The sequence below is a fragment of the Ochotona princeps genome, chromosome 8, assembly GCF_030435755.1.
Source record: "Ochotona princeps isolate mOchPri1 chromosome 8, mOchPri1.hap1, whole genome shotgun sequence".
NCBI lineage: Eukaryota > Metazoa > Chordata > Mammalia > Lagomorpha > Ochotonidae > Ochotona > Ochotona princeps.
The window spans coordinates 66,295,547-66,316,155 of NC_080839.1; the positions used below are offsets into that span (position 1 = coordinate 66,295,547).

At 47.9% G+C, this 20,609-nt stretch overlaps 1 protein-coding gene across 1 annotated transcript in view; it reads right to left on the minus strand.

The window, feature by feature from the left end:
* Window positions 1–14,929: 14,929 nt before the first annotated feature.
* The window catches only part of KLHL29 (kelch like family member 29), a 252,231-nt gene continuing 246,551 nt past the window's right edge, over window positions 14,930–20,609 (minus strand). The window contains exons 12-14 of the mRNA XM_058668207.1: window positions 17,311–17,504; window positions 16,933–17,077; window positions 14,930–15,317 (exon numbers count right to left, since the gene is read on the minus strand). Coding sequence (XP_058524190.1) covers window positions 15,134–15,317; window positions 16,933–17,077; window positions 17,311–17,504 — 523 coding nt within the window. The 3' untranslated portion in view covers window positions 14,930–15,133. The remainder of the gene's footprint in view (window positions 15,318–16,932; window positions 17,078–17,310; window positions 17,505–20,609) is intronic.

The following is a 20,609-nucleotide window of genomic DNA, read 5'->3' on the forward strand; positions in this document are numbered from 1 at the left end:
CATAACTTGCTAAGTTTCCACCTGCAGTGCCAGCATGCCCAGAATCCCACATGGGCACACTTCTGATCCAGCTTCCTGCTAATGGCCTAGGAAGGCAGTGGAGGAGAGCCCAAGTCCTTGGCCCCTTAGCTGTGTGGGAGGCTCAGACTAGGCTCTTGGCTCCTGGTTTTGGCCTGACTCAGCCTTGGTCACTAGGGCCATTTAGGAAGTGAGTAGCAGATAAAAGATCTCTCTGTCTCATAGTATGTAACTATGCCTTTCAAATAAAAATTAAAATCCTTTAAAAATAAATATAAATTCTCTTACCTCCACATTCATATGTTGGCCATGTCCTGGGCATGTAGGTTGCATAGAAAACATGTTCTCTGCACTCAGATAATTTATATTCGGCAAGGGGAAATAAAATGTTGAATATATATTGGATACTTAATAGTACTGTATTGCTTGTTTTAAGAGCTGGCCCTGGAACTTTATTGGTTATCACAATAGAAGTTTCATGGTGAGACTCAGTATGACTTGATTTTTCAAAATACTTTGAGGTTTGGACTGTTTACATGTACTCATTTCATTCCCTTTCACTCAAGCACTCCTAACCTAATTATTTGCATTAGGCTAGCTTATTAGGTGGAAGAACTCAAGTGGAATTAAAGTATCCTTGGGACGATTTTGTACTGATCATGTCCCTTCTCCTCTTCCCAGCTTTAGGAGTGCAGATAGGTGATGGCACTTCGGCTTTCCCCTTTCTCAGACTTGTTGCCAGCTGTTAAAGCTAACTATTTTTAAAGGCTTTTTAAATTTATTTGACAGGCAGAGTGATAGAGATTTGCCACCTTTTGGTTCTCTTCCCAGATACCCATGACAGCCTGGGCTGGGCTGGACTAGGCCAGGAGAGAGGAGCTCCCTCTGAGTCGCTCACATATTATGTAGGGATCCAAGTAGCTGAGCCGTCATCTGCTGCCTCCCAGGAAGTGGTTTAGCAGGAAGCTGGATCAGAAGCAGGGGGTGGAACTCAGTCTCAGACTCTTTGGTAAGAGGAGTGGGGGCTTACGTGGTGTCTTAATGCCACTGTGCCAAACGCCTGCCTCAGTTGAGGGCTCCTATGGGGATGCATGTGACAGTCCTTGCCTGTTTTTGAAAAGTACCACGATATGATGAAAATAGAACTTTAGAAATAATACTTTGGCAGTAATTTATGAAATGGAAAATAACTACTTCCTTTCAAGATGTATTAGCTGTCTGCCGTATGCCAAGTATGTGCCAGTCATTGGAGCTACAAAGTTGAGTGAAACAGTCTGCCCTTACAAATAACTGTTCAGCAGACGAAGACATAGTAGGAAAAATTAAAAATAAATTTGATTAAGTGCAACAATAATGCTTTAATTGAGGAGCTGTTGGGGCATGGAGGAATTTAACTCACCCTAGGAGTTTGGGAAGATTTTTTTCTGAATGATGGCGTATCTTAACAGTGTCTCAAGCAATGAAGGAATGTAATAAAATTTGGTGAAGAACATTCTAGGCAGAGGAATGAGCAGGCATGTGAAGTTCAGGGACTATTTACGGTTCTGGTTTGCTTTAGGATAAAACGAAGAAAAAAGCCGTGATAGATGTCAACAAGGACTTTGTGTGTCTTGTATTCCATAGGAGAGATGCTGTAGATCCAAACTAGGGAACTTAATTGTCATCATGGTAAGAAGTGTCTACGAAATTTAGAGGTAAAATCAGAAGGATTCAATGATTGCATGTTGCGGGTGAAAATTGAGTAGGACTCTGGAATTGCTCTTTGGTATCTGCCTGGGTGATCAGCTGTGTGTAGCCTGAGAGGTAAAGGAGGATGCAGCAGTTCTGGAATGAGTGCCATTTTGGACTCCTTGACATCAGTTCCAGCAGACGTTTAGGCCGACGCAGTCTCTGGAGCTGGGGAGCAGGCTCTTTGTAAGAAGCTGTTCAAGCCCTGAGTATGAATGCTCAGCACTCAGGCAGTGCCTTTGAAGCCCAGTGAAATGGTGGATAAAGCAAGATGGCCGAAAAGTTGGTGTCCCCGATCTCAGGGAGGAGAGGATGTGGAACAAAATGGACCACAGCGCCAAATGTACCCGTGGAGGCCATTGATGTGTGCGCAAATTGTCAGGAAGTCAGTCTGGTCATGAAAAGGAAGAAATGAGAGCCTAACTACAAAGGGACACAGGGTCAAGTAAGAGGTTGTGATCAAAAGGAAGAAATGGGGCATGTTTATATACTGAGGAGAAAATGAGAGTGGCTAACGTGTGGTGTGTTCTGGTTTCTAGGCCTTCTTCAGAGGGCTTTACGTGTGTTAACTCATTTAGTTGGCACAAAGACTCCTACTTGCTGAGGGTTAGACAACTGGTTAACCAGAAGAACCAGGCTTAGAATCCTAGCGTTCTAACCTAAGGACCTCGTTCCTTACCACGTCCCTGTATTGACGCACAAGAAAGAAGAGTCCCTCAGGGGAGCACTGATCCTGAGAAAGAGTGACGGAGTTTCCTGTGGGGAGACCAGAAGTGGGCCACAGGCCCACTTCAAAGGTGGGACAGGGATTTCGAAAGTCTAGGAAATGAATACCCAACAACTTAAAATTGTTTCCATTAAAATATTTACCGATTTGATTTAAATGCTTGAAACAAATGTGTAGATCAGGTATGAATTATAAGCTGCAGTGTGGTTAACACATTGGTGCTCCACTCAGTAGCTCTTCCTTTGCTGCATTCGCATTGGGAGCTCTTCTCCCCAGACAACCTCTGACCTGCGTGTAATAATGATTTCTCAGCTTTTCTTTTTGTTGTTGACCTGTGTGCAATTTTAAGTGTGACATTGAAGTTCTTGTTTTTCTCCCTTGTCTCTTATATGTGTTAGACTACAGATTTCCTCTTCTATCTCCTTGCCATTCATTCACTGAGGAAAACCATGTCCTACTGAATTTGTTACAGTCTGGATTTTGCTGATGGAATCCAATGGTGAGGTTATTTAATGTTTGCATGTCTTCTTATCTCCTATAAATTTTTTTTTATTAATTACATTGTATTATGTGACACAGTTTTATAGGTACTGGTCTCCTATAAATTTTTAAGTGGATGTGGGATTGTAGTATTTCACCAGTGGCCCAGTATGGTAACCACCAGAAGCTAGTGAGCTCTTGTAATGTGGTCAGTCCAAATTGAGATATGTAATATGTGTAGACATTGACTACTTTTGAAGATTTAATATAAAAATAATCTCATGTATTTATTACATTTATGCTGTTAAGCTAGTATTTTGGTTACCTGGAGCAAGTTAGATTTATTAAAAATTATTTTTACTTGATCATTTTTCCTTTGTATAATGTGTCTACTTGAGGGTTTAAACAAGTATGTGGTTCATGTTATACTTGTTTTGGTGATGTAATAGCTTAAGCAGGCTCCAGTTTTTGTTAGTTATTGTTCTTTGACTTAACCTGACATACCCTGTGTATTTTTTTTTTATTTTATTTTTATTACAAAGTCAGATATACTGAGAGGAGGAGAGATAGAGAGGAAGTGGAGCTGCTGGGATTAGAACCAGCGGCCATATGGGATCAAGACGAGGACCTTAGCCACTAGGCCACACTGCTGAGCCCCCTGTGTATTATTTTTTTAAAGATTTATCTTATTTTATTGGAAAGTCAGATATACAGAGAGGAGGAGGGACAGAGAGGAAGATCTTCCATTAGCTGGTTCACTCCCTAAGTGGCTGCAGTGGCCAGAGTTGCGCCGATCTGAAGTCAGGAACCAGGAGCCTCTTCTGGGTCTCCTATGTGGGTGCCCGCTCTCAAAGCTTGGGCCATTCTCCAGTGCTTTCCCAGGCCACAGGGAGCTGGATGGGAAGTGGGGCTGCTGAGATTAAAGCCAATGCCCATATGGAATCCCAGTGAGTGCAAGGAGAGGACTTAAGCCTAAAGCTGCTGGGCTACCACACTGGGCCCAAACCCTATGCATTTTTGTGATTGACTGCAATAGTTGACACTCTATGCCTAGACCTCTCAATTCGTAGTATGTGCAGTATAATGTATTCTAATGCAATCACTCCCTATTATTAGTGAAAAATTCTACAAAGAGAAACTTTTTTCCTTTTATCTTGCTGTCCTATAGTATAATACAGGAAAGGTAGAATTAGACTTTTTAAAGATGGATTTATTTGAATGACAGTGAGAGAGAAAAGAAGACATACCCACACACTTGTACTTAAGTCTGTTGGTGTGCTCTCCAACTGATTACAGCAGCCATGTCTGGGCCAGGCTGAGGCCAGGAGGAGAAACTCCATGTGAGTGGCAGGGACAAAGCGCTTGGACCATGTTCCTTTGTCTTCTCAGGTGTGTTAGTAGGAAGTTAGATGGGAAGCAGAGTGTCTGGGACTCAAACTAGCACTCTGACATGGAGTACTTAAGCCCCAGTGCTTAAGTCATCACCTTTATACACCAGTATGAAAAAATTGCTATCTCTATCAATTTAAAGACTATGAACTAGAATTTCATGCTTAGTATCATTATGAACGCATCAATTTAAATGTAAAAGTTTGAATATGTTGCTACTATTATATTTATTGCTATTAAAATATTCCCATTTTAAATCTCGGTGAATCTTCTTAGCTCCTGACTGCTTTAATGCAACTCTAGTAATCTTTGCTACTCTAAGTCTCTGTTGGTCTGTGCTGATATCAGCTTTTGTTTCAGAGATTGGAAGTTTGTCCTTTTATTTTCTTGGGCAGTGTCATCTTATTAAAAAATTGGTTTTTGGTTTCAGGGTTTTCTTTTATTTCTTCAGCTTTTTTCCCCCCATTTCTACTCCTAAATTTACTTCTGTCCACTTGTTTTATGCTACTTTCTGAAAATGAAAGATTAGATGATTGATTTGAGACCTTTCTTAAAACCTAAGTACTTAGTGTTAAAAATTTCTCAACACTTCTGAAGCTCAATCCTTTGTGTTTTTAAAGATTGAAACATTTATTTATATAATTGAGAGAGACAGAATAGAAAGATGTTCCATCTGTTGGTTCACTCCTAAAATGGCTGCAGTGGCTGGGCTGGGCCAGGTCAGTTAGTACAGAAGCCTGGAACTCTACCCAGGTCTCTCTGACCAATGCCCAGATGGGTTGCCAGCCTGACAGGTGACAGCTTGATTTCCTGTGCTATAGCCTCAGCCCCTGGGTCCTATACATTTTGACATGCTTTCTTTCCATTTCCTTTCTGTTCAAAATGGTTTCTATTTTCTGCTGGAACTTGCATGTGGACTCTTATTTAGATGTATACTGTGTAATTTTCAAAAATTTGGCTTTTCCTAGATTTTGTTGTTGATTTCCCATTTTAATTCTGTTAAGGTCAGAGAATATGGTTTATCTGATGTGAGTCCTTTAGAATTTATTCTGGCTTATTATCCAGAATCAACTATATTTTGGTGCAAGTTAGATGTGCACCTAAACTGTGTTCTGTTGTTATGGGCACAAGTGTTCTGTAAGCCGCAGTTGGGTCCCCTGGAAGCCTCTTGGAATTCAGGTATGCTGGTTCCTGCCAGTGGCCTGTCTGCTGTGTCTGCTACTAAGGGAGCCCTGTGGGGCTCTGGAAGTACCATGTGCACCTCTCAGTTCAGCCTTGCCTCCAGTTGCTTTAAGGCCCGTAGTTAGCGCCACATTTAGGATGATTACATCTTCTTGATGAATTGCACTGCTTATCATGATGAAATACCCCTCTCTTTATCCCTTCTATCTGCTTTTGTGCACAAATCTGTTATAGCTCTTACTGATACAGTTGCATCTTTTTTTTTTTAATTAAGTATTTAGGTGGTGTAGCTTTTTAAATCATTCTTGCTTTTCTTCCCTTAGTCTTTCTATTATCTTCCCATACGTATGTCAAACATCAAACCTCTGGCAAAGCTAAATATCAAATTAGTTCTTATTAGAAATTGGGCAGTATCCCATTCAGTAAAGTGGAGTGGATGTTCCTTTGCGTTGAATGGAGGAGGTTGGCCTTATGATCTGAAAAGGGCTGAAGAAAACAGAAACAATGATTGATGGGCTGGTGTTATAATACAGCCCATTAAGCTGTCCCTTGCAGTGCCAGCATCCCATTTCAGAATCCTGGCTACCCTGTTTAGCATCAAATGAGTTCAGATTACTATCTTTATAGGGGTTAAAACAGGGACTTCATGTTATGTCTATTCAGATAAACTGGGCCCTATCTAATTGGCTGTTACGAATATCCTTTTCTTTCTTTTATACAGATTAATTTCCAAGTTTAATTTGATTATGTGACACTTAAGTATAAGTGACATTGTTCGAGTTTGGCCTGATCTGTGGCGCTTAGTGTAGGAACAACTCATTCCAAAACAATAAGCTCCCATCAATTTCACTTAAGGTAGGCAATTCTCTTCCCCAACAAAGAGAATTATAGCTCACATTATCCTAAATACTAATTTATTTATGTATTTGTAAATCCTCAAATACACATATAATAGATATATAAGAACTCATATCACCAGAACTTGAGCTGCACTAACTGGAATTTGAAATTTGTTGACCTTGTTGTTTTCAGGATACAGTATACAGTAGTGAACAAGTACACTCATATTTTATTTCTCCTCTTTTTTCTTATGCAAAAAGGTAGCTGATATAGATACTCCTTTTTTCATTGAAGTGCCATTCAGTGTAGTTTTGCTTCCCTGAAAATCCCTGTGTGCTATTACATCATTCCCTCCTGTTCCCCTGACAACTCTTGTTATGTTTTAAATTATTGGTTGATTTGAAAGGCTGAGAGGGAAAGAGAAAGGGAGAAAGAAAGAATTGCCTGTCCTCTGGTTCTCTCACCCAAAGCTTGCAACAGCTGGGGCTGGAGCAGGCTGAAGCCAGGAGCTAGGAACTCAGTACAGGCCTCCTGGAAGGGTGACAGGGACCCAAGGACTTCAGCACCACTGCTGCCTCCCAGGGTGGGTATTAGCAGGAAGCTGGAGTCAGGAGCTGAGCTGGGGTTCCCACCCAGGTGCTCCAGTATGGGATGTGGCACCTTAACCAATGTTCCAGATGCCTGCCCCCATTGAGGAGTTTGCTCTCTGCATAGTTTTGCCATCTTCAGAATGCCATACAGTTAGGTTCTAAAGAGTGGCACCTTTGCAGTTGGCTTCTTTCACCTCACGATATGCATCTTAGGTTCCTCCTTTTCATTTTCTGGCATGATTGTTTATTTCTTCTTAAAACTGAGTAATAGGGCTCGGCAGCGTGGCCTAGTGGCTAAGGTCCTCGCCTTGATCCCATATGGCCGCTGGTTCTAATCCCGGCAGCTCCACTTCCTCTCTATCTCTCCTCCTCTCAGTATATCTGACTTTGTAATAAAAATAAAATAAAAATTAAAAAAACTGAGTAATATTCCATTGTGTAGAAATGCCAATCTGCTATCCACCTGTTGAAGCTCATCTTAGTTGCTTCCAGATTTTGGCAGCGATGAGCAAAGCTTCAGTACATATTCATATGCAGGTCTTTGTGAGCATATTTCCAGCTTGGGAAAATACCAAGTATTGTGACTACTGGATACTTAGCATTGCAAGAAACTGCCATACTCTTCCAAAGTGGCTGAATGACTGTGGATTCTGCCAGCAATGCATGAGAGTGTCTTGCACAGCATCTGGTATTGTCTGTGTTTTGGATGTTGGCTCTTCTAGTAGGTATATAGTGGTATCTCTTTGTGTTGTAATTTGCAATTTGCTAATGACATGGTTGAGCATCTTTTCTCTTGCTTATTTGTAATCTGTAGACAGTGAGATGTCTGTTTCTGTCTCAGTCGTTTGTTTTCATATTGTTGAGTTTTAAGAGTTCTTTCTATGTTTTGAATGCCAGTCCTTAATCAAATGAGTGTTTTGCAAATATTTGTTCCCAGCCTGTGGCTCTTCCTCTATTTCTCTTAATCATTGTCATAGTTTTACTTCTCCTTTGTTTATAGTATTATATTAAAGTTTGTGATCTATAACATAAATGATATTTATAGCTATTTATAATTGGGATCTTTTTCGATTTTTGAAAACAATCTCACCATCTCTGTTTTTTAATTGGTGTGTTTGGATTATTTATTTTGATGTATTATTTTAAATTGCAGTAAAATACACAGAACATACAGTTGGCCAGCTTGAGTGTTTTTAAGTGCATAGCTCAGTGGTATTCATCCATTCACACTGCTGTGCTGCCATCAGCAGTGGTCCGTCTCAAAGTTTTCATCTTGCAGAACTGACTTCTGAACCCATTCAGCACCTCTCTTTCACCTGGCCTCTGGCAGCTGCCTTCCTGCTCTCTGAATCTGCTCCTCCTGGGGTCTCAGGTTAGTGCACTCTTGACACTTTGGATCGTTTTGCGTCTGGCTTGTTTCGCCTGGCACCAAGTCCTCAAGAATTGTCATGTTGCTGCACATGTAAGCATCCTTGCGCCTTCAAGCTGACGAGTAGTCGAGCATACGTTTGTGCAGTTTTATTTACCCATTTATCTTTCCACGTACTTGGGTTGCCCCCACTTTTTGTCTACTGCAAAGACTGCTGTGAAATGTGTGTGTACACGTTATCTCTTCATTTCTTTTGTATATGTACCCTAAAATCAAATTGCTGCATCATATTGTAACTCTGTTTTCACTTGTTTAAAGAGTTACCGTAGAGTTGTTCATGGCACCTGTCCCATTTTGCACATCTCTCAGCGGTTTACAGCCTTACTGACACTTAGGAGGTGTGGAGACTGAGGATGAGAGGCGGCCTCTGAAGAGGGATGAAGGACCAGGAGCTAGAGTGCAGCAGGCCTCTGGGCACTGGAAGAGCAGGACCTAGATTCACCCCCAGACCCTCCAGGAGGAGCAATTGTCTGCCATCACCGTGTGTGATGTCAGCCCCTAAGACCCATTTTAGGCCTCAGACGTCCAGAACCAGGAGACAAAGCACTTGCTGTTTTAAGCCCCTATGTTTTTTGTTCATTTTGTACATTGTACATAAGGGTCAAGTTCAGCTGCTAACATGCTGCAGTCAGGGCTGTCTAAGACCCTGGTGTTGATGGGCTGTGTCGGCCCAGAGCCAGGGCCTCGGCCCTGTTGTTGCTACTCGAGTACAGGGGCCACGTGGGTGCCTTGGCTGGGGATACGTCCGAGCACAGAGTGGGATTTCTACACAGAATGGGGTCGATAGCAGATAACAAACAGGCAAGCCACCACAGTCCAATAGCAGTTGTGGTTTCAGTTTCTAAATATCTGAATGTCCAGTTTCTCAGCAAATGGTACTTTGTTAAGCATCTCTAAAATGGTCTATTGCCTCCTGGGGTTCTGGAACCACAAAGAAAGCTATAGGCTCTAGAAACTTTGGAACTGCTCGAAGAAAACATAAAGGCCCCAGACAGGTGTCTATGGCTTCATGGAGCACAGAGCTTTTCCAACATTCTCATTGCAGCAATCAAGTAAAAAAAGAAAAGAATTTTGACACAATATAGTAGTGTTTCTAAACATTGTGTGTAGTTGCTTTATTCATAGTTTCAGGTTCCTGGTGAAAGTGTTAGAAATGAATCACAAATTTCTATTTCAGCATTTTAATGAGTGCAAGGTGTGTTAAGGAGACTTTATAAACAGAACGTCCCCTTAAAAGGGAATGTGACAATCCACAGTTACATTGTACTTTATATGTGATGAAATAAAAGCTTATTTGTGGTGGGGAGTCTTGAATTCTTCCATATATTTAAACAAAACATCACAAAGCTGTCAGCCTTGTCATTTTTCCTACTTTAATAAAGAAATTTAATAGATTATGGAGCAAAGAAGGGAGTCATTACTCATCACACCATAAAAATTCATTTTCAGATCTTTGGGATGTTTTCTTCACACTAGTTTCTGTATTGTTTGCACTTAAATATTTATCCACTGAAGCAATAAATCAAAAAGTCATCAAAACCGAATTCCTCCCACATTTTGAAGATTTTGTGGCTAGAAATGAAGGGAACTTTATATGCCTGTTAATGAAAATGTTTAATAAATCACTAAATAGCATGTATAATGTGGTAATTCAATGAAAATACTAGGATGAATGTGAGCATTTTTTAAAGATTTATTTATTTTTATTGGAAAGTTAGATTTCCAGAAAGAAGGAGAGACAGATAGGTAGATCTTCCGTCCATTGGTTCACAACCCCAAGTGGCTGTAACGACTGGAGCCGAGCCGATCCAAAGCCAGGAGCCAGGAGCCTCTTCTGGGTCTCCAATGCAGATACAGGGTCCCAAGGCCTTGGGCTATCCTCCATTGCTTTCCCAGGCCATAAGCAAAGAGCTAAAGGGAAGTGGAACAGGTGGGACACAGACTGGCACCCACCTGGGATCCCAGCGCATGCAAGGCGAGGGCTTTACCTGCTAGGCTATTGCATTGGGCCTTGTTTCCTTATTTTTTAAAAAATATTTGTTTGTTTGTTTGTTTAAAAGGCATATGTACAGAGAGAGAAGGATAGCAAGAGAGAGATTTCTTTCTATTGCTGGTTCACTCCCCACATGACTGTAATCACCTAGACTGGGTCAGTCCAAAGCCATAAGCCAGGAGTTTCTTCTGGACCTTTCACATGGGTGCTGGGGCCCAAGGACGTGTACTAACCTCTGCTTCTCTCCCAGGTTCATTAGTAGGGAGCTGGAGAGGAGAGCAGCCAGGACTCGAACTGGTGCCTGTATGAGATGCCGGTAGTGTAAGCCCTGTTATCTTTTTATTGGCACCCCAAAGTGGGGTTACCCAGTCCCTTAGGCTCTTGACAGGGGCCACCTGCCCCTTTTGCAGTGAGTGAAAGGGCCACTCTGCCCTGCCAAGTCCTCAGCCCTGCCGAGAACGTCACTGTGCCTCAGCTGCCCCTGGAGGCCACTCTTTGCCGGTCTAGGGAGTTAATGGAGTGGTAGGGTTGGACCTCATTGTCTTAATTTTCATTATTTAACAACTACTCATGTTGGGCATTTTGTTGTATGTTGACCATCCATGTTTTCTTTTTGTCAGTCGGGATCTATTTCTATGTAGCTTACTGAAATTGCTTAACACTGGCTGAATTTACATGGGCTCTTGTATAAAGAAATGAGTCCTTTATCATACAGTTACAATTATTTTCCTGACCCTTCTGACCTGGGCTTTTTTTTAAATTGATATGCATCCATGCTATGTGAATGATCTACTATTTGTTGTAATAAATGTTCTCGTTCAGGCATGGCACAGTAGCCTAGTGGCTAAATCCTGGCCTTGCATGTGCCAGAATCCCGTATGGGTGCCGGTTTGTGTCCCAGCTGCTCCACTTCCCATCCAGCTCCCGACTTGCCTGGGAAAGCAGTTGAGGATGATCCAAAGCCTTGGGACCCTGCACCTGTGTGAGAGACGCTGACAAGGATCCTGGCTCCTGGCCCCTGGTGCCTGGATTCAGATTGGCTCAGTTTCAGCTGTTGCAGCCACTTGGGGAGTGAACCAGCAGACGGAATATCTTCTTCTCTGTCTCTCTTCCTCTTTGTACATCTTCCTTTACAATATAAGAATTAATGATAAATAAATCTTAAAATAAAATAAAACAAAACAAAAAGCCTTTCTCATTCTCCATGTCAGGTCCAATGATGGGACTCTGACACTCTCCATGGTTAACCCTAGCCCTAACCCTATTATAGTGGATGCAAAAGGCTTATATGTTGTAGGGTAATTTGTTTACCACAGAGTCAAGTCTAAATCAGACACTGCACAGATGTGGACAGCATGTTTCCTGTGTGCTGGGGTTTGAATATGGGTGGTCCCCTGTGAAGCCCAGGCTGACATTGAATCCCCATCACCAACTCTTAGGACTGACAGTAGGAGGGACCTTTGAGAAGTTCCTGGAACTCAGTATTGGCTTATTCATGCAATGAAGAGACACCATGGGGCACTGGGTTATCTGAGCAGACTGTTATCAGGGCCCTGCTGGTTCCTGCTGGTAGATATTCCAAGTCTGAGAGGGAGTCCGTGTGAGCCTGGCTCTCTGTTTCTGGTTTTGAGGTTGGTGACGTCACATGGCAAGGCGTTAGAGGGCAGCCTCTAGCAGCAGAATGCTGCCAGCTGTGCTTTCAAGGGGGTCTGTGTCCTCTGGAATGCCTGTTGAAATGTTACCTGCCTTGTGAGGTTCTGAGAGGGCAGACTCTTCTGGTGTTGGTGATTAGAGGTGAGGCTGTTGGGGGCACTAAGGGCTAGGACAGCCCTTTAGGCTGTCCTTAAGGCTAACAGTGGGAGACCCCCACGCACACGCACCTGCCCGCTCTGTCTCCCCACTGTGGGATGTGCTGCATAGCCTCAACACTCCGCCAGCAAGGGAGCCAGCACCAAATGTGTCCCCTCTGCCTCGGACCAGAACCGTGTGCCTAAAGAGACTGCGGTATAACTTACCCAGTCTGTAGTAACTTAGACAATACTATTATTACTATTGGCCAGAGAAAACAGATTAAGTCACTTTGATTTAGGAAAATGGGATAGCTAAAAAAGGTGCTATCAAAACTCGGGCTAGATGTATTTAATCATTGTGATGGAAGTCTTTTTGGTGGGTCTGTGTCCTTCATCTAGAATTCATGTCTCTGAGGATGTCAAATGAGCATGTCATCTGTGGACCCCTCCCCCAGGCACCCCCGTCTCCTGTTAGAGGTCTTTCCTGTGAAAAGGTCCCTGGGCACAGTGGGACTTGGCCACTAGGATATGGGTGCCTCACCAGGTGACAGTGCTGGTACACTGGAAACTGCTCTCCCTGCCCGAGGCTGAGCAATTTCGACCGCTGGTCCCCATGGTGACGTGGAGTGAGGGAATGCTTGTGTGGGTGCTCTTGGCATCGCAAAGTGGGTCTGAGTGACAAAGAACAGCCTTGGACTCTACTGGCAGAGGCTGGAGCCACTTGAATCTGAGGTGTGGGGAGGGAGGAAACCAGGCTTTGTTTTTCCTGGAGGTAGCCTCCTGCATGTCCCCTTAAACCAATGGGTTGTCCCAAAAAAATGGGGCCCCAGGGTGACACTAGAAGGAAGGCAGCTGTGAAGGTTCCAGCTGCACAAGTTTAATAGAAACGGCATTTCCAGAGAAGCCCTCAGAGCCACCCCCCGAGTGTTTCCAAGTTCCTTTCAACTTTGACCTTCCGAAGGCCTCTGGCTTCTGCCACTGCCTACGATCCCTCCGTCGCTGAAGGGCCCTTGTCTATGTCACCTCCGAGGTCAACATCCATGGGTGGCAGCTGATGAGAGAGGAAAGGCAGGTGTCTCACAGGACACCCACACCCACCGTGGCAAGAACGAGAGGACCACAGAGACGTGATGTTGGCTTCTGAGTCTAGATCTATAAATATATTTATTATAATATAACAAGAACAATAAACATCTACTATGTACAATACCATTACGGAGAACCCTGTTTTGCATCATTCACAGAAACAGCCAGTTTTGCTCCAGTGTGATGGGTGAGGAGAGAAACGGAATTGCAGCGCCGTCCGTGCTGTCTCTCTGAGCAGTAACACCTCCTTTGGAGGCAGACCCACACCAAGGCTATCGCCAGCCCTGCCCCGGGCAGTTAGGAATTTGTGCTCCAGTCCTTGGGTTCACACTTGCACCCTGTTTGACATAAATACTTTCAATGACATACAATGTATGTAGGTTTGTGCTTATTACTTTGTTAAAAGAATAAATAATATTAAAAACTGCATAACGAAGCTCGGTATCTTGTCCGGGTGGGAGCCACGCTGGCCACGCGCTGCCAGAAGTCAGCGCCAGGTGCCGGGACTGACCGACTGATGGGAAGTGGGTCCTGTCTCCTCTTCCTTGGAGATTGGTCCTTGGCGTGCCGTGACGGCAGGTGGACTTCCCAGATAGAAAAATGACAAATGCATATTTGGTACCAACTTCGACTCAACAGTGCAGTGACGGCGGCAGCATCCCCCTGGTCCTAGGATGGCGCCGGTGAGCCCCGAGCCCCGGGCGAGGTCGGAGGCTGCAGGACTTAGGAGAAGGCCTTTCTCTTCCAAGCCACGCCGTCAGCTCCCTCCTGGCATCCCTTGTCAGATTAACTTGCAACAAGGAGAGTGATTCTGCCCTTGCCCCTCGGGCCTCAGCTGTCCCCGTCCTGAGAGCTTTGTGGCAGGTGCCTCAATATATAGCTATGAATATCAAAAATAGTCTCCTGTGCTTTGCAGATGGGTCTTCACCCTCCTTCCCTCCCTCCTTTCCTTCCCACTGGCCTAGGCCCTCAGCTGTACCTCACGGAGGGAGCTGGACTGGTGTCACGAGCCAGAGTGTGTAAATTCTTCTAGTACACTCTTTATCATCCGACAACACCTCCAAGAGGCACGGCTTGCATGGGGGGAGGGGGCAGGCTGGGAGTTCTTTTTTTTTTTTTTTCTAAAAAATAAAACAGGGGGCCTTGCCCACCCCAGGAGAGATCCTCTATTCTGCATGTAGAAAAAAAAGACAACAAAACAAGGGCACAAGCCCCCCTCTGGCACTGCCCACCAACCAAGAGCTTAGGGAATTGCCACGGCATTCTCCCTCTGTAACTTAAAAATGCCTGGTATCTCTAACCCATTCAGAGTGGATAAGTGGAAGCCAGCGCAGCCCCTTGTCCATCTGCAGCAGGCCCGCGTGTGGAGTGGGGTACGGGGAATGTGGGAGTCACACACAGGGGACCCCAGGCAGCCCCAGGTTCCACACCCCGCCCCGCTTCACCCCCCCACCTCGTGCCGCACACGGCACTGCCCCTTGTTCGCTCTCGGCCACCGGAAGTGTAGAGTGGTTCAAAAAACAAAAGTGGGAATCAAAGTGATAAGGACACTTTGATCTTAACTCCAAGAGACGCCGCCTGGGTGACTGGTCTGCGACGGCTCAGGGCTCCAGCTTGCTCGCCAGGAAGGGGAAAGCAGCTTCTCTCCCTCGGTCGCGAAAGAGAACGCGAGCACTACTGAGCCGGGCAGAGCCGGATGGCGGTGCCCGCTACTGGGAGCGCCCTGGCCCCGACCTCCTACATTCAACGCAGACAGTACTCTTAATGTCTAGTGCAGAGTTCCTGGATTGGCTCTGGCCGGCCTCTCGTGGGTGTTGCTGAAAAAGGACGCTCGTGGGTCGTGTTGGCCTCACAGTCTCATCGTGGACTTCTGGCCAGGGGTCAGCCGCTCTGAATGTACTTCTTGATCACGACGCAGCCGTGTCTGAACACGGGGCAGGGCATGTGGGGCAGGAGTGTCCACGAGTTGGTGGCAGGCTCATAGGCTTCCATGTTGCCCAGGGCGGGGCCCTCGCTGCTCACAATGCCGCCGGTGGCGTAAATCTTGCCATCAAGCACCACAGCGCTGGCAGAGAGGGAAGCAGGCAGAGTCAGGCATTGAGAGGCCCCTGGCCCCACTGCGGACGTGTGCGTGTGCGTGTGCTGGAGACTGGATCCTCCCATTGCAAGAGGTACAGGACCTGGCTGCTCTCCTTTGCTCCCTATTGGGACCTGGGTTAGGAAAAACTCTTTTCTTCCAGTACCACATCAGGACCCCACACTAGGCAGGTGCCACCTTCTATGTACAACAGGTGTTCCTGCAGGTCGTGGCCAGTGACAAAGGAGGGCCTCTAGGTACCCATGCCTGGCTCAGGCCACTGGACCTTTTATGTACCCTGTACAGAGCCTGCTCAGATCTAGGGGAGAACGCAGGAGTGACACAGCAGGCAGGATATAAGGGGTTTGACTACAACTGAACACAGCCACTTGAATGGAAGACCTGCCCCAGTCAAGTCTGGCCTCCCCACAGTGTCAGCCTGAGGCTGCTACCTGCATGTGACCACTGGGGGCCAGGCTATCCCTGCAGGGTGACTGGCTGGTGGCCATGACACTCACTGGCCTGGTCCTGTTGCCTTGGTCAGCTCTTCCTGTACCAAGAGCTCTGTTTTTCGCCTCCTCTCTGCGCTTCTGCCCTTGATGGATTGTGGCTCCCCGTTTATGCTGGCGCCCAGGGTTAGCACTGGCCCTGGCTAATCCATGTCAGCCTGTGGCCATTTTTTTACCCCCAGCTACTGGGACATACTGCTTTCTAGAGGTTCCGCTGCCCCTGGACTATGTCCAACAGAACAGGTGAACAGCCTCCCCTCTAGTTTCCCCTCTCTTTGGGGTCTTCCTACATATTCCCCTTGTAGGTATTGAATGCTTATCTTCTCTCCTCCCCTACCCCAGGGCATGTAATGACAGAAGCAGTGCTAACAAGTGGGCAGACCTGAGCTCCCGCTCACATAGCAAGGATGCATGGCTCGTTACGAGGAAAGGCTGTGCCACTGTGGGTTCCAACAGGTGCCTCATGCTGTTCCCATGTGGAGATGCCACCTGTGGGAGGCACAGCTGCACAGGTGCAGGAGACACCTGCTGTGGTAATGCTGTTAACGGTTTTGCTCCTCCAGGTTCAGATAGGGCTCAGGCTGCAAGAGCAGGCACCTGCGTCCCCTCGCCTTGGGGCTGGGCCACCCAGTGGTGCTCTGCCACCCAGTGCTGCTCTGCCTCTTGCTTCTCTGCCACCCAGAAGGCCCCCGGTGTGCCTGAGCAGCACCTGCCTTGGAGACCCCAGAGCAGCTGGGCCTTGTGTCCCTTCCTCCCGGTCCAGCCTCTAAGGGCCTTCTGGATCATGACTTGTCCCTGTAACTATGGCCTGGCCGGCTGACCTTTAGTCTAAGGGACGGGTAGTCTGGGGTGGGTGGGTGGGGGCAGCAGCAATGCTGGGGTGGGAAGGGGAGTTTGAAGTCTTTCCTGGCTGCAGCCACAGGCTGGGGCTTCTGGGTTAGAAACTGCTGGGGGCTGCCCCTGGGTGCCACATACTCTGACGCCAACACCCATCCCTGTGGTGGGAGGGGCGGGTGGGCGGGGCTCTGCATGTGATCACACCCCCCTCCCACTGCATCCCTCCTCGCCCTCTCCCTCCCTTCCAGCATTCTCACCTGCAGAACTGACGAGAGTGGTTCATGTTTGGGCCTGCCTTAATGTTTCCCTTCTCTGGGTCATAGATAGTGGTGGCTCTGGCGTAAGCCCCGCCCAGGATGAACACGAAGCCATTGAGGGTGACCGCTGGCGCGTACTTATTATCTGGGAGCAGAGCAGGTGGTCAGACCCCTGGGCTCGGCCTCCCCCACCCCTGCTTTTCCCAGTAGACACTCCGGGGGTGGAGCCTTCAAAGACCTCTACTAAGTCAGCGATGGCCCCCGTGGAGATGCGCAGCTGTCCCTGCCCATGGGGTCACCCACTCCCTCCATCCTCTTGTGGCTGTTGGGCTTAGCCTGACCCTGGATTGGGGGAGTCGAGGGGCTGGTTGCACACACCGATCATCGGGGACTCGATGAAGCTCCACGTGTTGGTCTGTGGGACATAGGACTGGAGGACGCCCGCGGCCCGGCCCGCCTCATTCACGCCGCCGAACACGTAGATCTTGCCGCCGCACACGGTGGCTGCTGCCGAGTGCACCGCCTTGGGCAGGGGGGCCACGGCCTCCCACTGGTTGGTGATGGTGTCATACCTGCAGGGAGAGCACAGGAGCCAAGGTCACACACGGACCTCAGCATGCCCAGCCTGGCCAGGATTCACCGCCTCCAGGTTCTACCGGAGCCGCTTCCCTCAGTCTTGCCCGTGAGCATCCGCAGGGCATCTCTCCTGCCCGCTGTGGGCTCTCTGCACATTCCCGTCTCTGAACCCCTGTTCTTGCTGTGCTCCCACCCTCTGGGACCCTCTCCCCTTTCAATCAGCAACTCGGCTCCCAACAGCCACTGTACTGTGCACCGCGCTCTGGGCTGGAGACTGGGGCAAGCAAAGCAAATGCCCTGCCCTTGAGGGTCCTGGAGAAGAAGAGAGTCCAGTGAGATACACACACATGCATACACACGCACACACACACACACACACATTCATGTGTGCACACAAACATGTGCTCACACATACAATGACCCAGTGTAACCTGCTAGGTCTCTGATGGACCAAGTTAGGCCTCCTGGAGGAACTGGGCCAGCACTGACCCTGGGATGCTGGCACAAGAATGGGGAGCAGGAGGTGGTATGTGGGGAAAGCAGTGCAGGCTGGGCAGATGTGTGGGTCAGGGTGTGGGGAGGACTGAGGCGAGATGCAGAGAGCCCTGGAGACCATTTGCCAACACTCACCAGTGACAGGAAGCCCCAAGAGAAGTAACAATAGCAGAAGACCAAGAGGTGACCAGAGGAAGAACTTGGCTTGGAGGATGCCTCCGGGCGTTAGCGTGGGACACCAGAAAGAGCGGTGAGTGCTGGTGGGGTGGGGAGCAGAGGCTACGGAGGAAGGCCGCGGGATTTCAGCTTCCAGCAGAGTGAGTTCAAGGTCCCTGGGTCACCAGCACCGAGCTGGACACTCCTGCCTGGGAGGTGGTAATGGGTGAGCGGAAAGATGAGCTCCGAGGAGGGGACCCGAGAAGAGCGCATGGGGGCGCCAATGGGGTCACACTGTCAGTGACTGGGCCATGGAGGGTGTGAAGGAGGCCACGATCTGCAATGCTAGCCCTCTGGGATGTTTGTGGAACATGGCCCCTCAGGCAGAGTGGGAGACACAGAAGCTATCTGTGTGGGAAGGAGGGCTGAGGGGCCATGCAGTGGAGACAGTGGGTATAGATGTCTCCAGGGAGTAGCTCAGAGGAGGAAACTGGAAAGGAATATGGTGTGCTGGGGGTGCTTAGCAACCAGGGGGCTGTGTCCTGATTTCTAGGTAGGCCAGCTCTCAGGACAGGAGTCCTGGTGCCTGCTGAATTTCAAGCAGCCAGTGGGGTGTTGCTGTGTGCGGAATTTGTTGCAGGATGTGCTACACGTGATCTTAGCCAAAAAGCCGAGAAGCGATGGTGAAGCAAGTGCTGTGGCCATCCCGATCTACAATCTTCTCCCCCTGCAGGTACGATGGGAACCTCAAGAAGGAGATGAGTGTGACATGGAGCGAGAAGATGAGTCTACCAGGAGTTCGGCAAGATGAATTGCCTTTGTGTTTCATCTATCTGCATTGGGAATTTCACGTTTGATGGTAGCTGCAGATAACACCAGACGCAGGGAGAGCTAAGTTGGGAACAACCCCCTGGGGGATGTGTCTTGGATCCCAAGGAGGGGGACAGGTGTGCAGTGGGCAGGAGGAAGGAAGACAAGCATGACACGGGAGGAGGTTTGTTTGCAAGAACGGCGGCGGGAGCAGCCCGGTGACTGATACCCTGTTTTCTCCATGATGAAGGGGTCGGTAGTCGAGCAGAGAGCAGAGGGACACAGTTGCTTGTGCAGGTGCGATGGTACGGCCAAGGCAAAACAGAAAAATCGCCTGTAGCCCCCACAAGACCTGGGTGCACCTGCAGGCCTCCCACGAGGAGTGGGACCTGGTTATGTGAAGGTGGGATCTTCTACATCACCACCCAGCCCGTGGAAACGGGTGTGCAGAAGGCCAAGGCTTGGGTTGAGCGGATCTGCCACACGTGTGGCACAGGGTAAAGATGAGAAGGGAAAGGGGACAGAATGGGAGCTCCAGATGGGACGCGCTGCGAGGGGACAGCAGGGGGCAGCAGCCGGGCCTGGGAGAACCAGGGGACTTAACAGGACTTCAGACACCCAGCAGGCGGAGCATCTACTGCATTTCACATTCTTCCACATGTACTTGGACCCAGAGCTGGCGGGCCCTCGATATAGGATCTCCACAGAGCAGATCGTTTTTCTAGCACTCGTCCCTGGGAGGTGATCTCAGCTCACGTCCTACTGAAGGGCTCCCTGGGACAGCAGCGTGGGCGTGGTGCCGGCCCAGAGCTCCAGCAGGGTGGTATAGCAGCCAGTCCTCTGGCTGCGGGGCTGGAGTTGCACAGGCAGCCCGGTGACTGCTGGCTTCAGGTGACTCCGCCTACCCTCTGCTAGGCCCTGTGGCTCCAGCATAGCAGAGCAGCTGTCTTTGGACAGTGCCAGAGGGTCAGCGTTCAGGTGTCCGCTCCCGAAGCCTTACTCGGCCTCCATCCAGGCAGATCCCCCAGGAAGAGCCGGGCGACAGCGACAGATTATGTGGCTGTTAGTCCGCGGTCCTTTGGGATAATGGCACAGCCTGCCGAACACCAATTTCCTGAGAGCTTGTTATTCCAGGTGGCTGATTGCCAACGTGCAGCGGCACTCCCGTCAGCTCAATCTGTCAGCTTCCTGCTTGAGAAGGATATGCTAATGACATGCAAATGACCCCAGTGTGCCAGGCATTTCGTTGTTGTCTCTCCAATAAGCACAGTTACCATCAACTATTGCTATAAAATATTAGACCCGGTTGTTTATATAATAATATAATACAGGTTTGTCTATTGCACTGCTGTTTCACTCTATAATTATATCATCTTGCTTCATTCCTGTAATGCAGTAATGCAATAGAATGATAATGCACCATAGATCTCCTTCGTTATCAGTGGAATAGCAATTTGTACCAACAGAGCTTCCTGGGGAGCCAACCCCCTTGTGTCTGTGCCCATCAACATGACCTTCCTATCACCCCAGTCCTCACTGTGGCTGCTCCAGGACAGGCACAGACGTGTGGCATCTCTCTGCTCCCCTGAGTCTCCAGGTCAAGGCAGCTGGCAGAGTTCGGGGGACTATGGGAAGCTCGG